The sequence below is a fragment of the Sylvia atricapilla genome, chromosome 5 (assembly GCF_009819655.1).
Source record: "Sylvia atricapilla isolate bSylAtr1 chromosome 5, bSylAtr1.pri, whole genome shotgun sequence".
Classification (NCBI taxonomy): domain Eukaryota; kingdom Metazoa; phylum Chordata; class Aves; order Passeriformes; family Sylviidae; genus Sylvia; species Sylvia atricapilla.
The window spans coordinates 24,034,211-24,055,203 of NC_089144.1; the positions used below are offsets into that span (position 1 = coordinate 24,034,211).

General features: G+C 38.9%; 1 protein-coding gene across 1 annotated transcript in view; it reads left to right on the forward strand.

Moving 5' to 3' along the window:
* The window catches only part of ASZ1 (ankyrin repeat, SAM and basic leucine zipper domain containing 1), a 37,338-nt gene that overhangs the window by 11,957 nt on the left and 4,388 nt on the right, over positions 1 to 20,993 (forward strand). Inside the window, exons 5-10 of the mRNA XM_066320281.1 lie at positions 5,658 to 5,769; positions 6,011 to 6,145; positions 8,459 to 8,577; positions 11,462 to 11,537; positions 11,896 to 11,952; positions 16,800 to 16,912. Of these exons, the coding sequence (XP_066176378.1) occupies positions 5,658 to 5,769; positions 6,011 to 6,145; positions 8,459 to 8,577; positions 11,462 to 11,537; positions 11,896 to 11,952; positions 16,800 to 16,912 (612 nt within the window). The remainder of the gene's footprint in view (positions 1 to 5,657; positions 5,770 to 6,010; positions 6,146 to 8,458; positions 8,578 to 11,461; positions 11,538 to 11,895; positions 11,953 to 16,799; positions 16,913 to 20,993) is intronic.

The following is a 20,993-nucleotide window of genomic DNA, read 5'->3' on the forward strand; positions in this document are numbered from 1 at the left end:
GCAGAGTTTAATGTTCATCCTTTCTCTATTGCACCATCAGGGCAATTAGTAGGCTCTTTTATTTCATGTCATCTGGAAGTGATACACAGAAACTTGGTGGGAGTGGGTCTCATTTATAAAGTGTGTGTGTGGAGTGAGGAAGGACTTGTGGGAAAGAAACTGATTTTTGAAATGCAAACAAAGAAGGTGAGTTTAGGAATGGGTAGGTAAATGGTTTCTTTGTAGAGGGATATGGTTCTGAGAAGAAAGTATTCAGTAGCATAACTTAGGATATTTTTGCTAAATCAGAATTGAAAACTGAGTACTGATGGCTATAAAAACAGTTTTGTTGATGAGAATGTAGTGTATCAGAGTACAAGTGCTAGCTAAAGGGTTTTTAAAGTCAAACAAGTAGAGTAATGGCTAGGTGAAACAAGAAGGCATTGTAAGACCTGCTCTGAATAGCCATTGTAGAGCTCCTATAGCCTGAATGTTTCATTTAAGTGAGTGCTACCTTGAGAAATTTATTTTGCTTATCTCATGTCATTCACCTTACTCTTGCTCCAAAATGTAAATTATTTCCAGGCCCTTTTTAAGGGCCTGGAAATGTTTAAGTAGTGTTTCTTAAAAACCTTTTTTAATCTGCAGTGCTTTCCCTAAAGTTATACTAATGTATGTTCTTCAAATATTTCTTTTTACATAGAGTTTCCCACTTCATCACTAAGCCAGAAAATGGGCAGATAGATTGTCTTCTGTTGCTGCAAACAGATTGTTGCTGCCTAATTTCTCAGTTCCAGGTTTAATGTGCAGCAGTGGAATGGGGGAACAGGCTCCACAAGCTTCTGAAGATGCTTCCTGTTTATCTGAAACATTGTTCAGTTTACAGATCAATAGACTAAAATAGTGTCTTGCAGCATCATTTCCTTGCTTTGGGATCTCAATAAGAAAATATTGAGACTAAACTCTGGGTTAAATTATTTTCTACTTGTTGTATTTTTTCTAGTGTTATTGGTGTACTGGTCTACTTAATAAACACATACCCAGTTGTGAGACTTTACTTACAACCTGTCAAGACCACCAATTTGAAATACTGAATTTTCTATAGATGTCTCCCCAGTGGAAAGAAAACTGTGTAAATAAGAAACATCTCTCCTTCCTCTTACGAAGTTTTCCAGGATGGTGAAGTTTGTCTTGCTTGAGATCATGATCCCGAACATAAGCATGTTTATTTGTCGAGTGCAGTGAAGTCTGCACCACAGATTCAGTTTAGTGACGACTGTTCAATACATTTTTGAATCAGATGCTTGCCATCTAGAAGAAAAAACTTTATCACCGGTTCTGTTATGACTTCTGATTGTCCAGGATAGGAGGCTTCAGCACAGTAAGTTTATTCTACTCAGCTTGTTGTCTTGTGATGTAAATTTTGCCCTATTTTTTCCACAAGGTGAAGTGAGCCTGTTAAGAACTCCTGGTTCTATCTTTTGTGTACACGTGACATACAAAGTCTTGGGTGGCCCTAAAGACTGAAAAAGCTTCCATTTTTGTCTTTTTCTCCAGTCTTAGTATAAAAGCAGGGAGACTTAGGGCATGAAGCTGTGTTAGAGGACGTTTATCTTGGATATTAGGAAGAGGTTTTTCTGCCAGAGGGTAGCTGGGCATGCAAACAGGCTCCCCAGGAAAACGGTCACAGCACTGAGTTTGACAGAGCTCAAGCATCATTTAGACAATGTCTCAACCATGTGGTGTGATTCTTTGGCTTGTCATGTCCAGGGCCAGGAGTTGGACTATAATCTTTGTGGGTCCCTTCCAACTCAGAATTTTCTGTGACTCTAAAGGTAAAAACAAATAAACAAAAATCTCTCTTCATTTGCATGAGACCCAGCTTTTTATATAGGTGCTGCAAAACCAGAAGCAAATATAGTTAGGTGTTTAATTAATAAATTGCTTATATGCCTTTTAAGATTTTATTTATTTACTGACTGTGACTTGAGTATCGTATTCAATATGGAAAAATGTCATGTGGCAAATCATACCATACAAAAGGACTGAATGGGTGTTTGGATAAGAAGGTCATCTTCAAGGCAGACTGTATTTACTCAAAATGATGAAAACATTCTTGTGATTATCATTACACTCTCTATGAACATTTTTAGATTACGCTGAGATGTACTGATAAGTTTAGTTTCTCTTCAACTTAAGCAGGAAACAGTGGATTTGCCATATTAAAGCTTTCTGTTGTGGAGGGTTCATCGCAGGGTTAGGAAAACGAGGTTTGTTTTCCCCAATGCTCTTGTCTCCCTCCTGTGGCCGTCCATGTAAATGGACGCTGCTTCCATGGGGTGGCTCAGGGCACCCACCCCCTTGCATGTAAAGGTGCAAATTTTTGCAGCAATGCATGTGTTTCTATCCTGAAACAGCTTGTAGCCTTTGAAATTAAAACTTAAGCATTAAAGTGGAATGCTTGCAGTACTAATTGTACTAATGCTTGCAGTACTGTGCATGACATGCACAGTCATGTTGATGGACATTTTAGATGTATCTATTTTTATTTGCAAATGAAGCAGTTCTTTTAGTGGCTTTTGTGTCATTGTTGGGTTAATTTCAGATACCATGCCTGAAGTACTATACAGCTGTAACTACAGCATATTCTTTGAAGAAAATACTATTCTGTAGCCTCAGGGCTTTTGTTTAGTATTTTTCCTTTGAAAAGGCAGAAGATAATTGTGAAGTAGTATCAAAATTTTAAAAAAAGGTTGAGAGCGGGAGAAATGAAAATTAAATCAGGTGTGATTGGACTGGTTTGGCAGTCAGATATAAATACTTCAAAGGTGATGGCATGGGAAGTTTGTCAAAGGCTACCTACCACTGGAAAGAAATAAGCATGGGAGTGAGTGTCCATGTTGGGCAAACAAGTTTGAAATTTGTTGCTACAAATTATGTTGTAATCAACTTCTCATTCTTTAAAATACAGACATCTGTATATGTCTCTTTATAGACATCTCTGTAGAGACCTATAGAAATAGTGAGATATAGACATCAGTTATTAAGTTGAAGTTGGAGATTGTAGTCTTCCTCTGTTTTTATAGTAGTCTTCTCTAGGTTCACAGGGTAATTCAGGTCAGAAGGGATTTCAGGAGATTTCTAGCTCAACTTCTTTGAAGCTATGTCTGCTGTAAAATCGGTCTAGTTGCCATCTGGTCTTGAAATTCACTAGAGATGGAGACTAAAAAAATTCTCTGAGCAACCAGTTTCACTCATTGGCTGTGGTCTGTGGTGAAATGTCTTCTCACATACAGTCAGAACTTGTGCTTTTGTATTGTTGATGAACTAAGTTAGTTCTAGACTGATGCAAGTCTTTTTGCTTCATTGCCAAGTTCCTTTACATTGTTGCCTGTATGTCTTGAAGGTCTGGTTACCTTTCATTTTGCGTATCTGTGTGATTGACCTTTTTCCCCCAGCATAAAGCTGTTTCAAATTTGTAATGTTACTGGATTTCATTCACTACACTTTTAACTCTGCTTGCATAAGAGAAAACATTATCCTTGCATGAATTACCAAAACCAAAGAATGATGTGCAAAGCCTTAGTTCTACCAATACTCTCTGGAAAGAGACAGAAATTTTAAGGCAGTTGTTTTAAGACAGGAATTTGGGGATCCCTCTAGTGGTCAATGGACTTAGTATTAAGAAACCCAGTATTAGTAAGAACAGTCTTCCCCTTGGGTGTATCCTAGCAAAATAGAATAATCTTTAGAAAGGAGATTTTTGACATGGAGCTATACATTACAAGCAATACATAATATTTTTCATTAAAAACTGTTGCTTTTTAAAATACAGTAGATTTTAATTAAACAACAATAGTAAAATATTTTAGCAATAAATTATTCTGCAATCTTATTCCACCAAAGAATGTGTCAGGCATCTGGAAAGATACTTTGCAAACAGAAGCTTTTGATCAATATTTCACAATGGCTTCATCTTGTAAACACTTCTGGAAGCATAAGATCTTGTCTTGGTTTGATACAATTCAAAGGAGAACACTTTTGAATAAGTCATCTCCTTTAAGTATTTCACCAATAAGAGATGAATAATAATAGATGAAAGAGGAAAAAACAGTCGTTTATTAACAAACAGAATGTCAAAGGGCACAGGAAAAAAGTGAGTAACTGCTCGACTTCATACCCCAGTGCAACAAAGAGAGACTCAAAATGCTGGAAACTACCTGTTCCCGAAATGAGCCCAGCAGGAGAACTTCAGGCTTTGTAGGACAGAGTGACAAGATGGCTTGAGAGCCCTCCCTGGAAGGCAGGAGCCTCACAGAGCTGTTCCAGCATCAGATGAAGAGCTTCTGCATGGCAAGGCACAACAGGCAAAACAGCTGGGCTGGAACCACAGCCTGGCTGTGCATCCTCTCCCCAGCTTGATGCAGTCAACAGTGTCTTGGGCTGGAGCAGGGTGGCTCTGCTGCACTTCTGCCAGCGCAGTGCCCACCTGGTTTTTCAGACAGGAAGCTGCAGAATTCACCCTCAAGGTAGCTCAGAAGTTGTTCCTGCAGCTCCTCTGAGCCAAAGGGAAAAAAGCCCAACAAGACAGAAAGAAAAACTATTACCTGAGCAAAGGTCAAGCACGCTGGGAAGGAAGAAGAAGAGCCCCAAGAAACCTTGCTGGAGAACGTTTAAAAACTACATAAAACAGCCTATACACCCATGGTCCCCTGCTGCAGGGCCTTAAAGATACTGTAACTATTTCAGGGCACAGATGATTATGGGATATGATGCCATTTATGAATCACCCTAAGACAGATCAGTAGACTGTTGTCCTCAGGGAGGACATCCTTTTGGGATATGAAAAACCAGAGTAATGGGAAACGTGGTCTCTGTGCTCCTTCAGCGTCTGTAGGAAATAGTAATCTGTGTAGGAAAGAAGGTATCAAAAGATATACTTCATAGAATCAAGATTGGAAGAGACTTTCAAGATCATGTTAGTCTGACCATCAACCTGGCACCACCATAACCACCCCTAAACCATGTGCCAAAGTGCCACATCCAGACCGCTTTTGATCACTTCCTGAGGTAGTCACTGCCACCTCCCTGGGCAACTCTTTCAGTGGCTAACTGCTTGTTCAGTGGGGAAAGCAACAACAAAAAAAATCTAATCTGAACCTTCTCTGGTGCAACTGCTGTGAAGAGGAGACAAAAATAGGATAAAGGGCAAAAATATGGTTGTGTTTAGTTTTAGTACTTGGAAATTTAGGATCTTCAGTGTCAGCTGTATATGTGATCCTCTTGGGCATACTTGGGCTGGGGGTAGTCCTGACTTAGTAATAGGTGCACAGCCCCTGCTGTTGCATCATGCCTCTGCAAGCAGTAAGAGCTGTATGATCTGTGGTTCTTTTGCTTACACTGATTCTACCAGAGAGGGTTTGGCATTTATGAACTTAGCTTTTGTTTTTAATATTCTTTCTCTTATGTATTCAGTTGTGATTCATGTCTTGCCCTCAATGAAACTTTATAGTTTTTCCAAACTTTGGATTTAAATTGTTCTGCATGTAGAATGCATCACTTAGGCTGTATATTTTAAAAAGAATTTTTAAATGAAAATAGAAGTGTGCCACCTTTTTTTTTTTTTTGCTGCTTTGCATTTTGATGTACTTTATTTCACCTGGCACCTTTTCTTTCAGGAAACAAATGACTGCACTGATGTATGCAGCTAGAAAAGGCTATCCGCGGGTTGTTGCTTTTCTTGTTGCTCATGGATCACACATAAATGCCCAAGATGAGAATGGATACACAGTAAGTGATTTATTTTGTGTGTTATATTTAATGAGAAAAAATTTAAAAATTTACTACCTGCTAGCTTGCTTAAAAACACAGCTTTCTGAGAAACATTCCTCAGAATTTTCTGCTTTAACACTACTTTGAGATGCTCTTGCATTAATTTTCTTTGTCTCCATATTGGGCTGTACTTTATTGATTGAAACTTTTGGGTTCTGCTTCCTATGTAAAATTGGTAAAACAAAGTTGTTCTTTGCAGGCATTAATATGGGCAGCACAGCATGGACATAAAAGTGTGATTCTGAAGTTGCTTGAGCTAGGAGCTGACAAAAATCTACAGACCAAGGATGAAAAAACAGCAGCAGACCTAGCAAAAATCAATAAACATTTAGAGGTATTTGATTTCTCTTAGAAATGCAAATTCTGTGTTTTGTGTCAAAAAATCTGTTCATTATATAATTTTCTGTAGAAGTATTACTTTAATAACTACATTATAACAGCTAGTTGAATATTAGTGCAGTTAAATTTATATTTATAACAGACTATCTTCTGTCATATCACAGCTTTTCACAGTACTGTAAAGGCTATATTGTATTGTTTTGGAAACCTTTTTTCTTTATTCTTTCTTTAGATGTAGGATACAAAACAAGGGATTATTCACATTTGCAGTGTTGATATAAGAAACAGAAAAATGCATTGGTTTTTATTTATCTGCCAAAGTATATAAGAGAATGCAGGTATCAAACTGATTTGTAGAGTATAGTTTCTCATTGAATTTGGAAGTGAAAAGGCTAAAGCCAAAAAAAAAAGAGGAGTTTGTACTGGCCATTTTCAAAATCTATTCTCCAGAGTAAGTTGTAAAATAATGTAAATTGGCCATCAGATCATGGAAAGATCAGCCGCTAATTAGCAATTTGGAGACTACTGAAGATAGCATGCATTCTTCTCAAATAAATGTGTTTACTGCTGTTATCAGATGATACATGGTGGATCAGTCAGACTATATTCCTCTGTGTTTTGTTTTGAGTTGCTCTTACCAGTGATGTGGCTTTTTACACTGGCTCTTCAAAAATGTGTAATTCACTCTTACGAATTGTAATTTACAGCTGCCTTTTCTTACCTCTTTTAATTTTTTCCCCTGCTGGACTCAAGGCCTAGGCAGGAAAAAAAATGATAACTATGCACAGAGCTGTCAGTGGAAGCTAGCAAGATCTGTGTCTGAGGCTTAGTGATCTGCTGCTAGCTCAAGTTTCTGAAAAGGGTTAGAAACACTTTCTGGCTTTGATAAACAACTTGTTTGGCATGTTGCAGCCATACAATCTTATAACATGACTCTCTCTGACATGGGGGGAATACAGGCTTGGCACACTTGAGAGATGGCTCTTGCCCTGAAGTGCTAACTTTCACACAATTGGTGCAAAGTCTTGCAGGTGGTAGTGAGATATTTTATGGTCATGAGCTTCTTCAGCTTCAGGGTCTGCTTTCAGGCTGTTGGCAACCCAAGGGGTTGTCATGCAGACAGTGTCTGCAGAAACTGTTTCTAGGAGGGAAAATATTTTTCTTTTGTACTGTTCCGGATTTGGCTGGGAGTTATTTTTGTTCCAAACAGCCTCTATGGTGCTATGTTTTAGGATTGTGACCAAAACAGTGTTGATAACACACCAGTGTTTAAGCTGTAGCTGAGCAGTGTTTTTGCAGAATCAAGGCCATCTTTGTTTCTCACTTGGCTGCCCATCTCTAGCAAGTAGGTTGGGAGGGGGCACAGCCCTGGGCTGCTCACTCCAGCTGACACAAGGGGTATTCCATGCCCAGTAACATCATGCTCAGCAATAAAATTGGAGAGTGGCTGGGCGTTGGTCTGCTGGTGGGAGGTGCCTGCTTTTGCATCAGTTAGCTTTTGGGTTTGGGATTTTTTTCCCTTTCACGTATCAAATTGTATGAGCTCAATCCATGAAAAGTTTTCTCATTTTTACCCTACTCTTTCTCCCTCATCCTGCTGGCCTCAGTAGGGGCTTATTTATTTGTCTGCCAGGATCAGCTCACATAATTGTGTATATGTATATAAAACAGGCTAGTCCAGTTCTAAATTCCAGGCAAGTGGTTTCACCATTCATTTAGCTTTATTGAGGTTCTACTTATTTTGCTGAATTTTTTTGTTACTATCTCAAAACCCACACAGAGGCAGTTCAATGTCTGCAATCCATCACTACTGCATAGTGATGCCTAGCAGAAGGCTTCTTTAATCAGTTGAAAGAGTCCCTGTCTGTCAGATACAGTTAAATTAGATTGTCAGTTGTAAATTGATAAATGTTATGTTTATATATGCACTGGAAATGGAGATGTTAAAAGAGTCATATGCCTTGTGTTCTTTAGAGAACTTATTACACCGAGTATGTAGAATTCTTGTCTACAAGCAGCAAAAATTACTGTGTTGGTGTTTGGCTTTTTGTGTAGTGGCAGATGGGTTTTTTTAGACCATGTGATAAACACCACTGTGCTCTGTGTTCATCGTTGTGCTGTGATTTGGCTAATTCAGAAACGCACTTGGTAAACTCTTAGTCTTAACTTTTTGTTATAGATGTATGCTTTAGAGAGGCGACAGATGTTTCATGTTCTCTTTAAGTAGTAATTGGCTGTAATCTTACTTCCATGTATTTTTTATACATTCTGAATTTTAATAATAATTAATTCATTTTGGCTCTTCCAGATATTTAGTTTGCTCTCTTTGGCTGCAAATCACTTGCAAGGGAGATACCAAAGAGGGAAAACAGTTGAGCAAGATGCTATCTGCAAATTTCTGACAGCTGTCTCTGACCACAGTATTGGGTAAATACAGTTGTAGTGTGATTTTAAGTTAAAAACATTCCTAAGAGGTTGTATTTGTTCATATTAATGATTCAGTTGTTCTGATGCATGATGTGTCTTGTTTGGAGTGCTACAAAGAGTCCACAGTAAGTATATTAATGTAGTATCAATTTTTCAAAATTGCAAAGTTCCTTGGCAATATAAACAAAAAGCATGCCCCAGATTTTTCTTTCCTCTCATTTAGTGTAAAATATAGGAGAGCCAGGGTCCAATGTCACTTCAGTTCCTTTCAGCTCTGTTAAATTTGTATGCTCCCCTGTTGTATACTTCTTGTTCTGTTACTATTATCTTCATTTGATGTTAAATTTTTGATGCTTTCACTGAATCTCTTTCTGCTTCATTACCACCCAGAAGAGCTATGCCCTTTTTTCCTAAATCAATTGGAGAGTCAAAATTAAGTATGAGCACCAGTTTAGCTCTGGTAATTTTGACAGTGTGCCCCTGACCCTGAAGCTTGAAGGTGCCCTATACCTGAAATCAGTACCTGCTTCAGCAACTTTAGACATTCCTGATATGATTTTGTGCAAGATCCTGGCTAAGAAGTCCTCAACAAACCATCCACTTGCGTCCTTCAGCTTGAGCTGTGTGGTCTTATAAAGACAGCTTGCGGTGCCCATAGTCTGTTTTGATGGGTCAGATTGCCCCTTCTCAGCCAGTCCTGCTGAATTTGGAATGCTCAAGTTTTGTAGCATTAGCCTGATGGGCTGGTAGCAGTTCGCAGTGAGGTAGTCTCAGACAGAGTGCTTCAGGCAAAGCCTCACCAGATTTTGTTTTTAGAATCCTAGAATCATTAGGTTGGAAAACACCTCCATCAAGGCCAACCCTTGACTGAACACTACCATGTCAACTAAACCCATCCAGTCATTTCTTGAACTCTTCTAAGGATGGTGACTTGACCACCTCCCTGGGCAGCATGTTCCAATGCTTGACTACCCTTTCAGTGAAGAAATTCCTCCTGATGTCCTGCCTGAACGTCTGTTGTGTCAGCTCTCGCATGCTGTTGGTAGTTGCCTAGAGAAGAGGCCAACCCTCACCTGGCAACAGCCTCCTTTAAGGCAGTTGTACGGTGATAAGGTCTCCCCTGAGCCTCCTTTTGCCCATGCTAAAGAACCCCAGCTCCCGAGGCCGCTCCTCATATAACTCACTCTCTAGACCCATCCCCAGCTCTGTTAGCCTTCTCTGGACATACTGCAACCCCTCAATGTCTTTCTTGTAGTGAGGGGCCCAGAACTGGACACAGAACTTGAGGTGTGGTCTCATCAGTGCTGAGTTCAGGGGGAACAATCTCTTTGCTACTCACGCTGGCCACACTGTCTAATCTAAGACAGGATGTTGTTGGCCTTCTTGGCCACCTGGGCACATGCTGGCTCATATTCAGCTGTCAGTGAGCAGGCACCCCAAGGCCCTTTTTTGCTGAGCTGCCTTCCAGACTCTCTTCCCCCAAGCTGTAGCACTGCATGGGGTGCTCATGACCAAAGGGTGGCACCCAACACTTCTCGTTATTGAACCTTGAACCTATATACAATTGGCCTTGGCCCATTGATGCAGCCTGTCCAGATCCCTCTGCAGAGCCTTTACCCCTCCAGCAGATGAGCATTCTCACCCTGCTTGGTGTCATGTGTGAACTTACTCAGGGTACTCTTGATCCCCTCATCCGGATCATTGATAAGCTATTAAACAGGACTGGCTTCAACACGGAGCCCTGGGGAATACCACCAGTGACTGGAAGCCAGCAGGATGTAACTCCATTCACCACCACTCTCTGGGCCTGGGCATGCAGACAGTTTTTAACCCAGTGCGCTGCCTGCTTCTCCAGGAGAATGCTGTGGAAGACAGTATTGAAAGCGTTACTGGGGTCCAGATAGACAGCCACAACCTTTCCCATGTCTGCTAAGTGGGTCACCTTGCCTGAAAAGGTCATGTTGGTCTAGTGGGACCTATCTTTCCTAACCCCATGCTGTCTGGGCCTGATTCCCTGGCTGCCCTGTATATGCCATGTGATGGCACTCAAGATGCTCCTTCAGTCTTTGATGGGAAGAAGAGGCAGACCTTCATTTCAGGGCCTACAACAAGACAGAGCAAAGTGTGTCATAACTCAGGATTTTGGCAAAGGATTCATTGCAGCAGATGCAGTAGTCCTTTCAGGATTTTGTAGGATTTGCTCTTCCATTTAATTCTTTTCGTTGCAGTTCATCTGATTGTTGAAAGGTGTTTAGTTATTTTTCCTCATATACTTTTATGTCTGTTGGTAGAGTGGAGAATCAAAATTGATATTTTATATTTGTTTATAAATGTTAAACTCTGAACCTACAGTTCAATGTTAACTACATCCTCAGTCTGCCTTCTGACTGAGTTTTCTGACAAGTTTCTTGATGGAGTAATTTCCACCATCTTTAATTACAGACAGTCCTCTTTTTTTGACAACTTTTATTGGCTTAAGTGAAACCAGATGGGTGCCAGTTGTGGACTGAATCCAATTAATATGAATGTTACCTGATAAGAATACATAGTTATCTTCCTTAACCCCACTTCCACATTTTTTAGGCTTTTGTGACCCAACAGTAAGGTTCATTTGCAATGTTTTGTGACTTAAAATTACCTCTGTGTACAAAAGTAATTTCCTTTGGGCTCAATTCAACTTATTAGACAGAAAAGACATCTACAAATGTTTGATAGATTAAATTGTATGCTTATAAGGTACTTCTGTCATCAGCAGATGTGTGCAACTTCAGGTTTCTTCCAAGTGCTATATCTGTGGGGCTTTTCTGTAACATTTTGTATGGATGTCTTTTTTTCATTTGATTTCCTCTATTTCTAACTCCAGTCTCATTAATTATCTTTACAGTTCCTATTCAGCTTTTCATGACATCGAAGTGTTTTTACATGGTCTTGGTCTAGAACACATTAGAGGATTATTGGAGGTAATTTTGTGGTATATTTGCTACCTGTGAAGTAATCCATGAAAGCGAAATGCACCTACTGCATAATAAAAAAGTTATATTACCATTAATATATGAATTCAAATAAATTCCTTAAATAGAAATGTAGTTATAAAATGGGAAGTTAAACGGCAGTGGACTAAATTGGATTTCTTGATTATGTGTGTTAGTCACAACATTTGATGTTTCTAAACTAAACAGATCTTTCATTGCTTCAATAATGATGTTTTGTATATGGTTTTGTTGCTGAAAACTGAAGTAAAATGGGGAAGAAAATCAAGTTAAAACTATTTTATTTTGAAATTTTTTTTGATGGCAGAAACCTCTTTGTTTTATACAGGAACAAGACATAGCTTTAAGACAACTTCTGACCATGCAAAAAGATGACTTAATACAGGTCAGTTTACTACTTTGGAATTTATTTCAATTTTGTCCTCTTTTTTAACATTTTTAATGTCTTGACTTCTCGCTATAAATGTCTAACCTTGCAAGAATTCTTTCAACATCTTTTGCAACTTCTGGAATTTCAATGTGAGTATAGGCAGGTTTTTTCTAACATGTTATTTCACAGATGAATGAGTGATCAGGGAATACTTCTAGTTTAAATTTTAGTTGTTACCAGTTTTAGTTTTTAATTGTGATTTCTGTGAAGGGAAGTCAGTGCTAGGATTAGCAGTAGATAGTACTAAAGAACTACTTTAGATGTGGTCCTCCATTGTGAGGTGGTAATTTTTGTTGGAGAAAGAAGAGCTCTCATACATTAAAACTGCTTAAATTGTAGAATCTCGTATCCCATGCAGATTTTTAAAACCTTATCCCCCCCTCAAAAAAGGGAGAAAAGAGAAGATTTTGTTTCTTACAGTTTACTGCAGCTGGGAAGGTTGGTCTTTTGCTGTTTGCAAAGGTTAGTCTTTTACCTAAACGATGCATTATTACAAGACTTCAGTTCTCAGTTGAGATGTGGTGGTTGCTTTGCTTAATTCTTTGATGGAATTTTTCCTGTGGGAAGTGGAAGGACTTTCTGTGCCTACAAGAAGATGCTATAATAAAATCCAATAATGGGATTCTCAGTGGAACAGCATAAGTACTTCAGACTGCAGTATTCTTCTGAGCACCCTGTACTGGGGAGCTTTAAAATCTCTGGTCTGGGATTCCAAAGACACTTCGTAAAAACAGCCACTTCAAGGCTGCTTCCTGCTACTGGAGCTAGCTATGTCCTTAGTGTCAGCTTTTTTTCTCCTAGTCCTGGTACCAGGGAGGTGTGTGTTCTGGCAGCTGGAGCCAAGGTTATATTCCTTTAGAGTGAATGTCAACAAGGATTGTTTTGCTTGATGTTTTGTCTTGTAAACCGAGTAGTTATTTTTTCTGACAGAACTCAGAAGTAATTCTGTATTCTCAGGGGGTGTTCATATAGGGAGCTTTGTCAATGAAGAGATTTTTTTTAAGAGTTTGTCGTGAGAGTATAAGATATTACAAGACATGTAAGTGTATTTTGGTGTTACTGCTTTTCTGAAGCCTCAGCATCATTAGACAGCACGCTGGTGTCTTGAGATTTTTAGCACTCTAAAGCCCCTATTGATTGTATGGAGATTCTTGTGGATTTCTTCTCATTACTATGTGAGCTGCTGTATTTGGCATGATTGCATTAAACTGTAAATCTGTCTGAGTGTATGATCATATTGATCACTTGCTGTAGTATTGTAGTTATTGCTTATGTCTGGGAAACACTGGGGAAGAGGAGAGAATTGTGGACTTCAGTGAATGGCTGAGCTTTATGGTTCCCTCTCCAAAGAGGTGTAATTGGACTCAAAATCATAGCTTCTGTTTCAATGTTCTAAATTGTTTGAGGCTCACTATTATAAAAGTAAACAAAGCTTTGAACAAACTGAAATAGCTACATGGATCAGCTGCTTCTACACAAGAAGATAATATCTGTAAGAACTTAATTGCTTTGTCTGTTAACTATGCAACAGCAGGGAACAGTTCCTGAAAAATAAGTCATGCCTTGTGCATGGACATAAATTAATTAGTGAGTCTTCAGCTGAGAAGTTAAAAAATGGCATAACACTCCTGGCTTATTAGCACTTCATAAGTTATCCTAAATTCTTTATGCAGTCTAGTTTTAGAGCTCTGCTAACGGTTTCTCCCCACACTGCTGATAGAACAAATCTAATCTGTTTCCTTGTGACTTCAGAGTTGAAAGTTTTTACTGTGATGGCAGACTTTCAGCTAACAGCCAGCTGTTTTAAAGAGCCTGGATCTAATTACTACAAAGATTAATGATGACCTCTGATGGATGCCTCTGAACTAATCTGCTTTGTATCTGGAGAGCTGGGGAGAAATGCTGTCATTAACATGATATGCTTTCCTCCATCAAACAATATAGGAAGATATTTTCTCTGTAAATATCTTTATCTATTCTACAACAGAACCTAAACAATGAGTCTTTCAAGCTGAAATCCTTGCATTCCTTAAGCTTATAAACTGTTTCATTCTGGAAAAAATGTGTTCAATATACTGGGACATATCTATTCAATTTGGAGGTTTTTGTCTCCACTACTTATGACATGCACATTTTTTTTTGTTTTGTTTTAAGCATTTTTCTCCTAAGATAGCAACAGAAGTAATACTGCTTCTGGATGCATTTTGGACTAGAAAGGATTCTTTCTTATATTTTATTTAGTTTAGAATAGAAGAAGTTGGCATCTTGTTATGGATTTGGGAATATATAATGAAAAGCTGACACATCAAAATTCAAAATATAATCCAGAACTTTAACTACATAATTGGATAATTATCTGGTCTATGTACTTCTAAATCATAGTTCCAGGATGCATTCCTCTGCGTCCACTCCCTGAAAAAAGCATTTAATATTTGACAGAAATGTGTCAGGTTACTAAAAGTAGTGGTTATTTGGGCAAAGTGGCATTGATTTAAGAGTTTGTGCATAGCTTCACTGGTTTTATCTGGACAGTATATAATCTTTCATTTGTTGAGGCAATCGTATTCACCTCCTGTCACATTCGTGCTGGAGTGAACTTGAGGTTTGGATTTTGAGGGTGTGCTTTGTATGTAGTTAAGTAAAGAATGAAATAGATGTTCCTAGAGTTGATCTGGCTAAAATTGAGAGTGCCTATAGTCTGTTTTACAGATACAAGCAAATCATTGTACAGCACTTGCACATTCTTAAACATGGCCACTTCACAATAATACTTGCATAATTTGGACTGCAGAGCACAAGTGAACCAACACCAACTTAAAAATTCACTTATCCATCAGGAAGGGCTTATGTGGTTGTTCTATGCTTTCATTATTTCATGAACAATCAGATTCTGGGTCATTTCATGTTCTTGCAAAGATGGTCTAGACATTGGCAAGTAGTTTGGACTGATCTGTCAACCTTCCATCTCTATGTTCTGTGCCTTTTACCACTGAAGTGGTAGAAGGCTTTATCTATAGTGACATTTATCACATTCTTTACTTCCTGATAAGTATTTTCAAGATGTGATGGTGCTCAGTGATCCCTTTGCAGAAGAACAAAATGATATTTTATTTCTAGGGGAACAAAGTACATCTTCTTGATATGCTGGTCAGAAAGCTGCATCCTGATTTGCTGGTTTCAGGAATGAGAAGATGGAGTCAAAAGCAAAGGCGGTCTTTATAGTAGTTCCTACTTTAGGCAAGATAGCAGATTTCTGAGGAATTAAAACATACTTACTCATGATAAAATGACTGCTGCAATGCTTTGTAAGCCTTAAGAAAATATTGGTTCATATCAGCTAGGGCTCCACAAGGCAAACCTGAGAACTAATAAATTGAGCAAACTTACAGCTTAACACAAGTGAAGCAGATTACTTATAGGAAACCCAGATCTTTTTATCTTAAGGCTGCTAGTGATATTTGCTAAAAATACTTCAGTACAGTTTATTCAGGGACCCATGGAAAACTATTAAAAACCCAAAAGTTCTTGGCACCTGTAATTAAATTCCCAATGAATCTTGTTGGGATTTTTCATTACTGAAGAACTTACTTGTCTATAAATTTAGCATGGTTTTGAAATGTTTAAAGGTACACTTGTGAGCCCATGGTTATTTGTTACGTCTGATTGGTAGAGAACCTGGAGGACAGTTTTATGCAGTCACAGTGAAAAATGGGTGTTAGAACATTGGGTTTCAGGAAAAAGCAAGCATTTTCCTAGGCACAATCTCTTGTGATTGTGATGTGATCTGATGTGGGTTATCAGCTGTTCATTCAGAATTCTTTCTGACAGAAGTCTGGGAGACTGCAAACACTAACATCTTCCAGATTTCTGAGGGTGCAGAAGGTAACTTCAACGAGGGTCCCATATAGTCTAGGTTTGGAGACTGAGATCCTTGCAGTCTCAAATGCCAGAATGGTCTACTGCTGTTGAGTCAGGCACTGAGCTGGTGCCTTAGGAGCATAGTCAAGGGGGTTTTCGCTTGAGCAGAGGAGCATCTTAGGGCTGCTAACACCAGAAGTCCTGTGTTGCAGGACTGTCAGATGAGCAGCCTGTCAGATGAGCAAGGGAAATACTGAATGTGCAACAGAAGCATTTCCCTTTTAACAAATGAACTGTTCTTTTCTTTCAAGTGTTCTGCAAGAAACCTCTGAGCCTTGGATTTAAATATGCCTTAAATTTTAATCTGAGATGCTTGATGAATAGCACAGCTGCCAGTGTTTTCTGTTCCAGGCATCAGTTGGAGAATCTCTTACATAGTATATCTCTTCTGTGTTTTCCTTCAGTTAAAAATATGTCTTCCTGTAAAATTCTCCATTTGATGCTGATTTGATAATTTCCACTCTTTCTTTCTTAGTTAATGCTGTATCACCATCATGATGATTTGTTATCTTGCTGTCAGAGATGACTCAGATCATTCTGAAATGGAAATCCTAACATCCTAATCCAAACTAATCCTAGCAGTTTGCTTAGGCAAACTGCTATTTTTTTTTTTAATAAACCCTTAACAGATTTTCCGAGTATTCTGTGCAGTTTCAGTTTGGCTGTTCCTCATCTCTTGTTGTTTTGTTCTGCATCATTGAATATTTTCTCTGGTATTTTCTTTGTATTTTTCCTTTGTCATTTACATACATTGTAGTTGGTTGCAGTAACTTAAGAACTTCTTTTAAATCTTAATATTTAGAAGCTAGTGAAATGTGTTTCTGTACTGTTATGTCTAGTAAGTTTAAAAGTAAATCATATTTGGAATTACTCTTTAAATTTAGATTGGCATTACAGATCCTGGAGACCAACAGAAACTCTTAGATGCTATTAATGATCTGCAAGTGGAAGAAAAAAAATTTGAAGACGTCTCTGAAATCATGAAGCTGGAATTGAGGTATTAACAGTATATCTAAGGAAATGGAAATGAAATATTAACTGTTTAAGGTGACCATGTTATTTTCTGTGACTCAGAGGTAAAATGGTCTCACACCTTATCCCTTCATGTGTAACATTCACGAGAATATGCAAGTTAGTGGAATTTGAGAGCTGGTGGTGGGTGTGTTTTGCACGAAGTTGGGAGCATAGACGAGGTAGGCTCTGTTAGTCTTCCAATCAAATCTGCCTGATCGTAAGATGCAACAAAAAAAAGTGTGGGAGGGAGAGATGCATATAACTTCTGCATGGGCCTTTTATTTTCAACTCTTAAAATAATATCTTGCACATATGTATCTTAAATCATAAATGCTACTCTGTTTAGATTCCAGATTTTTTCATTCATTTTTCTCTTCTACTGGAAGAAGTTTTAACTGGCTTCTGAAATATCTCATCTTTTTATCTTACCAATTAAACAGTTTAGCTATTTTCCTTATCATAGATTATATGTATCAGTAGATTTATAAGGAAAATATTTTAAGTGTTACTCCTTCAGACTCCCATTCCAACTTGATATTTTTTTCCATTGTATTAAGGCATCAGCTCTGCAACACCTCTCATACTTTTAGTATAGTTTTGTGCTGTACCATGGAAGCCTAAGCTGAGAGGTACATTCCTCAGCAACCTTATTAAACTTAATAAGTTCCCTAAGCGCTGCTAGAGCACTCTACATCCAGCACAAAATGAAAAATGAAGGATATAGTAAGTATAAAGGAGCCCTAAGATTTCTAAAATCTCTTATCCTTTATATGTAAGTACGTTTCGTTTCTGGAAGACGCACCTAGACCTCAATTTAAATTTCATGCTCATATCTTTCCTCTTCTTGGTTCCCAAGCTTATGGAAGTATAGCTACTGAAAATGGATTGGATAGTAAGGGTTCAGTTCCTCTTTGAAGTGTATCTCCCCCTTGATGAGTGATCTGACAGCTGTGCTGGTTTTCTCATAGATACATACTCCTTCCCTCTCCAAAATACTGGGGAGAGCTGTCTGTACTGTTTCAGTGCTGGAAGGCTAAAGTCCCTGTTAGTTATGTTGTTCATTGGCCCAAAGAATATGCTTGGATTCAAATTCAGTTTGTACCTGTCTCCATGCTTTGGAGGCATCTGAATTGCACTGACACTGTACTTTAGCAGTCATGATGTGGTCCTGCCCTACTGTTGTTTTTGGAGTCCCAGTTCCATGAGACTGTCCAGTATGTATTCCACTCCCAACCAATCATTCATGCATGCACTGATTGCTCCTAGTGCTGCTGCTGTGCTGGTGTCTTTATCCATTACTGTGTTAATGAAAAAGAGACTTTGTGGCCTACTTGAGGAACGTTTTTGCAGCACAATGCAAAGTTCGAGCTGTCATACTTGGGAGGACATGCAGGACATTTGAGGAAACTCTTGAAAGACTGAGATGGAAGAGTAGAGGGTTCACGTCCTGATAGAGAACTTTGATGTTACTTCTGGTCTGTGAAGAGATTTCATTCAGAGATCAGTGAGAGATAAGGAATTGGCTGGATATTCACACTGGGCAAGAGTTGTGGGCAACAACTCAATGTCCAGGTGAAGGCTAGTAACAAGTGACACTCCTCAGGGGTTTGGTGTTGGGACTGGTGCTGTTTAACATCTCTGCTGGAGACATGGAGACTGGGATTGAATGCACCCTCAGTATGTGTACCAGGGACACCGAGCTGTGTGGTGTGCTAGAGGGATACCATCCAGGCAGGCTCGAGTGGTGAGTGCATGAAATTCGGCAAGGCCAAAGTGCAGTGTGGTGGGTCAGGGCAGTCCCAAGCCCAAATACAGGCTGGACAGAGAATGGATTGCGAGCAGACCTGAGGAGAGGGGCTTGGGACTGTTGGTTGACGAGAATCGTAGAAACACAGCATATCCTGAGTTGAAAGGGACCCACAAAGATCATTAAATTCAACTCCTGGAAGAAGCTCAACATGACCTAACAAATGTGCGCTTGCCGGCTCGGAAGGCCAGTTGTATCCTGGGGTGCATCAAAAGAAGAGTGGCCAGCAGGTTGAGAGAGAATTCTCCCTATCTGCTCCACTTTCGTGACACACCATCTGGGCTAGTGCAACCAGCTCCAAAACCACTGCATAAGAAGGACATCAACCTGGAGGGAGTTCAGTGGAGAGCCACAAAGATCACCAAGAGGGCTGGAGCACCTATGAAAAGAGGCTGAGAGACTTGAGGGTGTAGAGCCTGGAGGAGAGAGGGCTGTGCGGAGACCTTAGAGAGACCTAAAAGGGGCCTACCAGAGAGTTGGAGAAAGACTTTTTTACAAGGGCATGTAGTGATAGGACAAGGGAGAATGGCTTCAAACTGATGGAGGGCAGGTTTAGATGAGATGTAAGAAAGAAATTCTCTACTGTGAAGGTGGTGAGATACTAGGATAAGTTGCCCAGAAAAGCTATGGATGTCCCATTCCTAGATGTGTTCTAGGCCATGTTGGATGGGAGTTTCAGCAGCCTGGTCTAGTGAAAGATGTCCCTATCCATGGCAGAGGGATTGGAACTAAATGATCTGTAAGGTCCCTTCCAACCCAGACTATTCTATGATTCTGTAATCCTCCATCAAATGACTGTGTACTTTCAGAAGGAAATCCTGCAAATGTGTACGTGTGCTGCAGTACTGAAGAACTGAACTTCCAGCATGCAAGAAGACATAAACCAGTATGATATGGATGCACCATAAGTACATTCAAAGCATCTGAGCTATTTGTATTAAAATAGAGACGTTACTGCTGAGCTGAGGTCATAGACCAGGAATCTGTTAGATGCCTTTGGAAATCGATGTAGACTCTTCAGCAAGCAAAAATTAGCTACAGTTTAAGGGGACTTTGCCCAGTTTAAGCTTTATGCATTTTTATGTTAAAATGTATGCTTTTTTCAGATTGTTCTGTAGTGTTTAGTACATACATTCAAGCAGGGCAGCTTAAAAATTTGAACAGAGGGAGTAAGTAGAGAAATACCAAAAATTACCATTTGCTGCATGTGACAAAGTACAATATTACATCCACACGGTATCTGGTGCAGTCTCACACACTGGTGACATATCTTATTCCTAGTATAGTGTGGGTTTAGATCATATGTAGTTCTCAAAACCAGAAAATAATTGATGATTGAAGATTAACATGCACAAAATATGACAGCACGTCAGTTATGGCAACCACCGCATAGTTTTCTAGAAAATTGCCTGACATGTATTCTAGGCATCTGACCTTTAGACTAAAATCTTAGGTTATGTTTACATGCTTTTATATAAAGATTTTACTTCTCACTTGTTCAAAGTCATTCTGTGAGAAGGAGAATCAGTCATTAAGTCATAGAAAAACTAACATAGCAGAAAATCTTGAACTGATTGATTATAAACTTACCAAGTGTCTAGCACAGTTTAGCCACTGATGTTTTGACAGCCATTAATTATTTTTTAAAGTGATAATTTTTGAAAACATTATTTCCATTTCTAAAAATAAGAGCATGTCACTGCAACAGGTATAAAAGTCAATGGAAATGGGGTCTTTTTTTAAGAACTGTGGTGTAGTGAAGTAGTATGATAGAATAAATGTTTGGGGGGTTTTTCCTTCTCCCTAATTCAAGCCCATGACATACTTTATATTTGCCAAGAATCCTTCCAGAATTCCAAAAGACAGTTTCCTTTGTGATGAAACACAAAAGGTGCCATAACTGATCCCAGCCACCTAAAAAGTTATTTAAGTAGAAGAAAATATTTGTGATTACAGCTTGACTGTAGTAATGTGGGAGAAGCTTTCAGACTATCTCCAAATGTTTAGTATTTGGGTTCCTTACCTGAAATACTCTGTTCAATAACATTGTTCTGAAACAAGCAGCAGTTTATTTTATAAAAACAAACAAATAGGTTTTTGTACTTCCCAATCCTCATGAAAACTATGTGCAGTATTGGTTTTAAAGTTCAGCATACCTATTAATGCTTCTATATATTTCTGTTTTAAATGTTAAAGTCTTAACAGTTCAGCACTATTGTACTACTGCAAATCACAGATGTCCTGAGCAGTGGCAGAA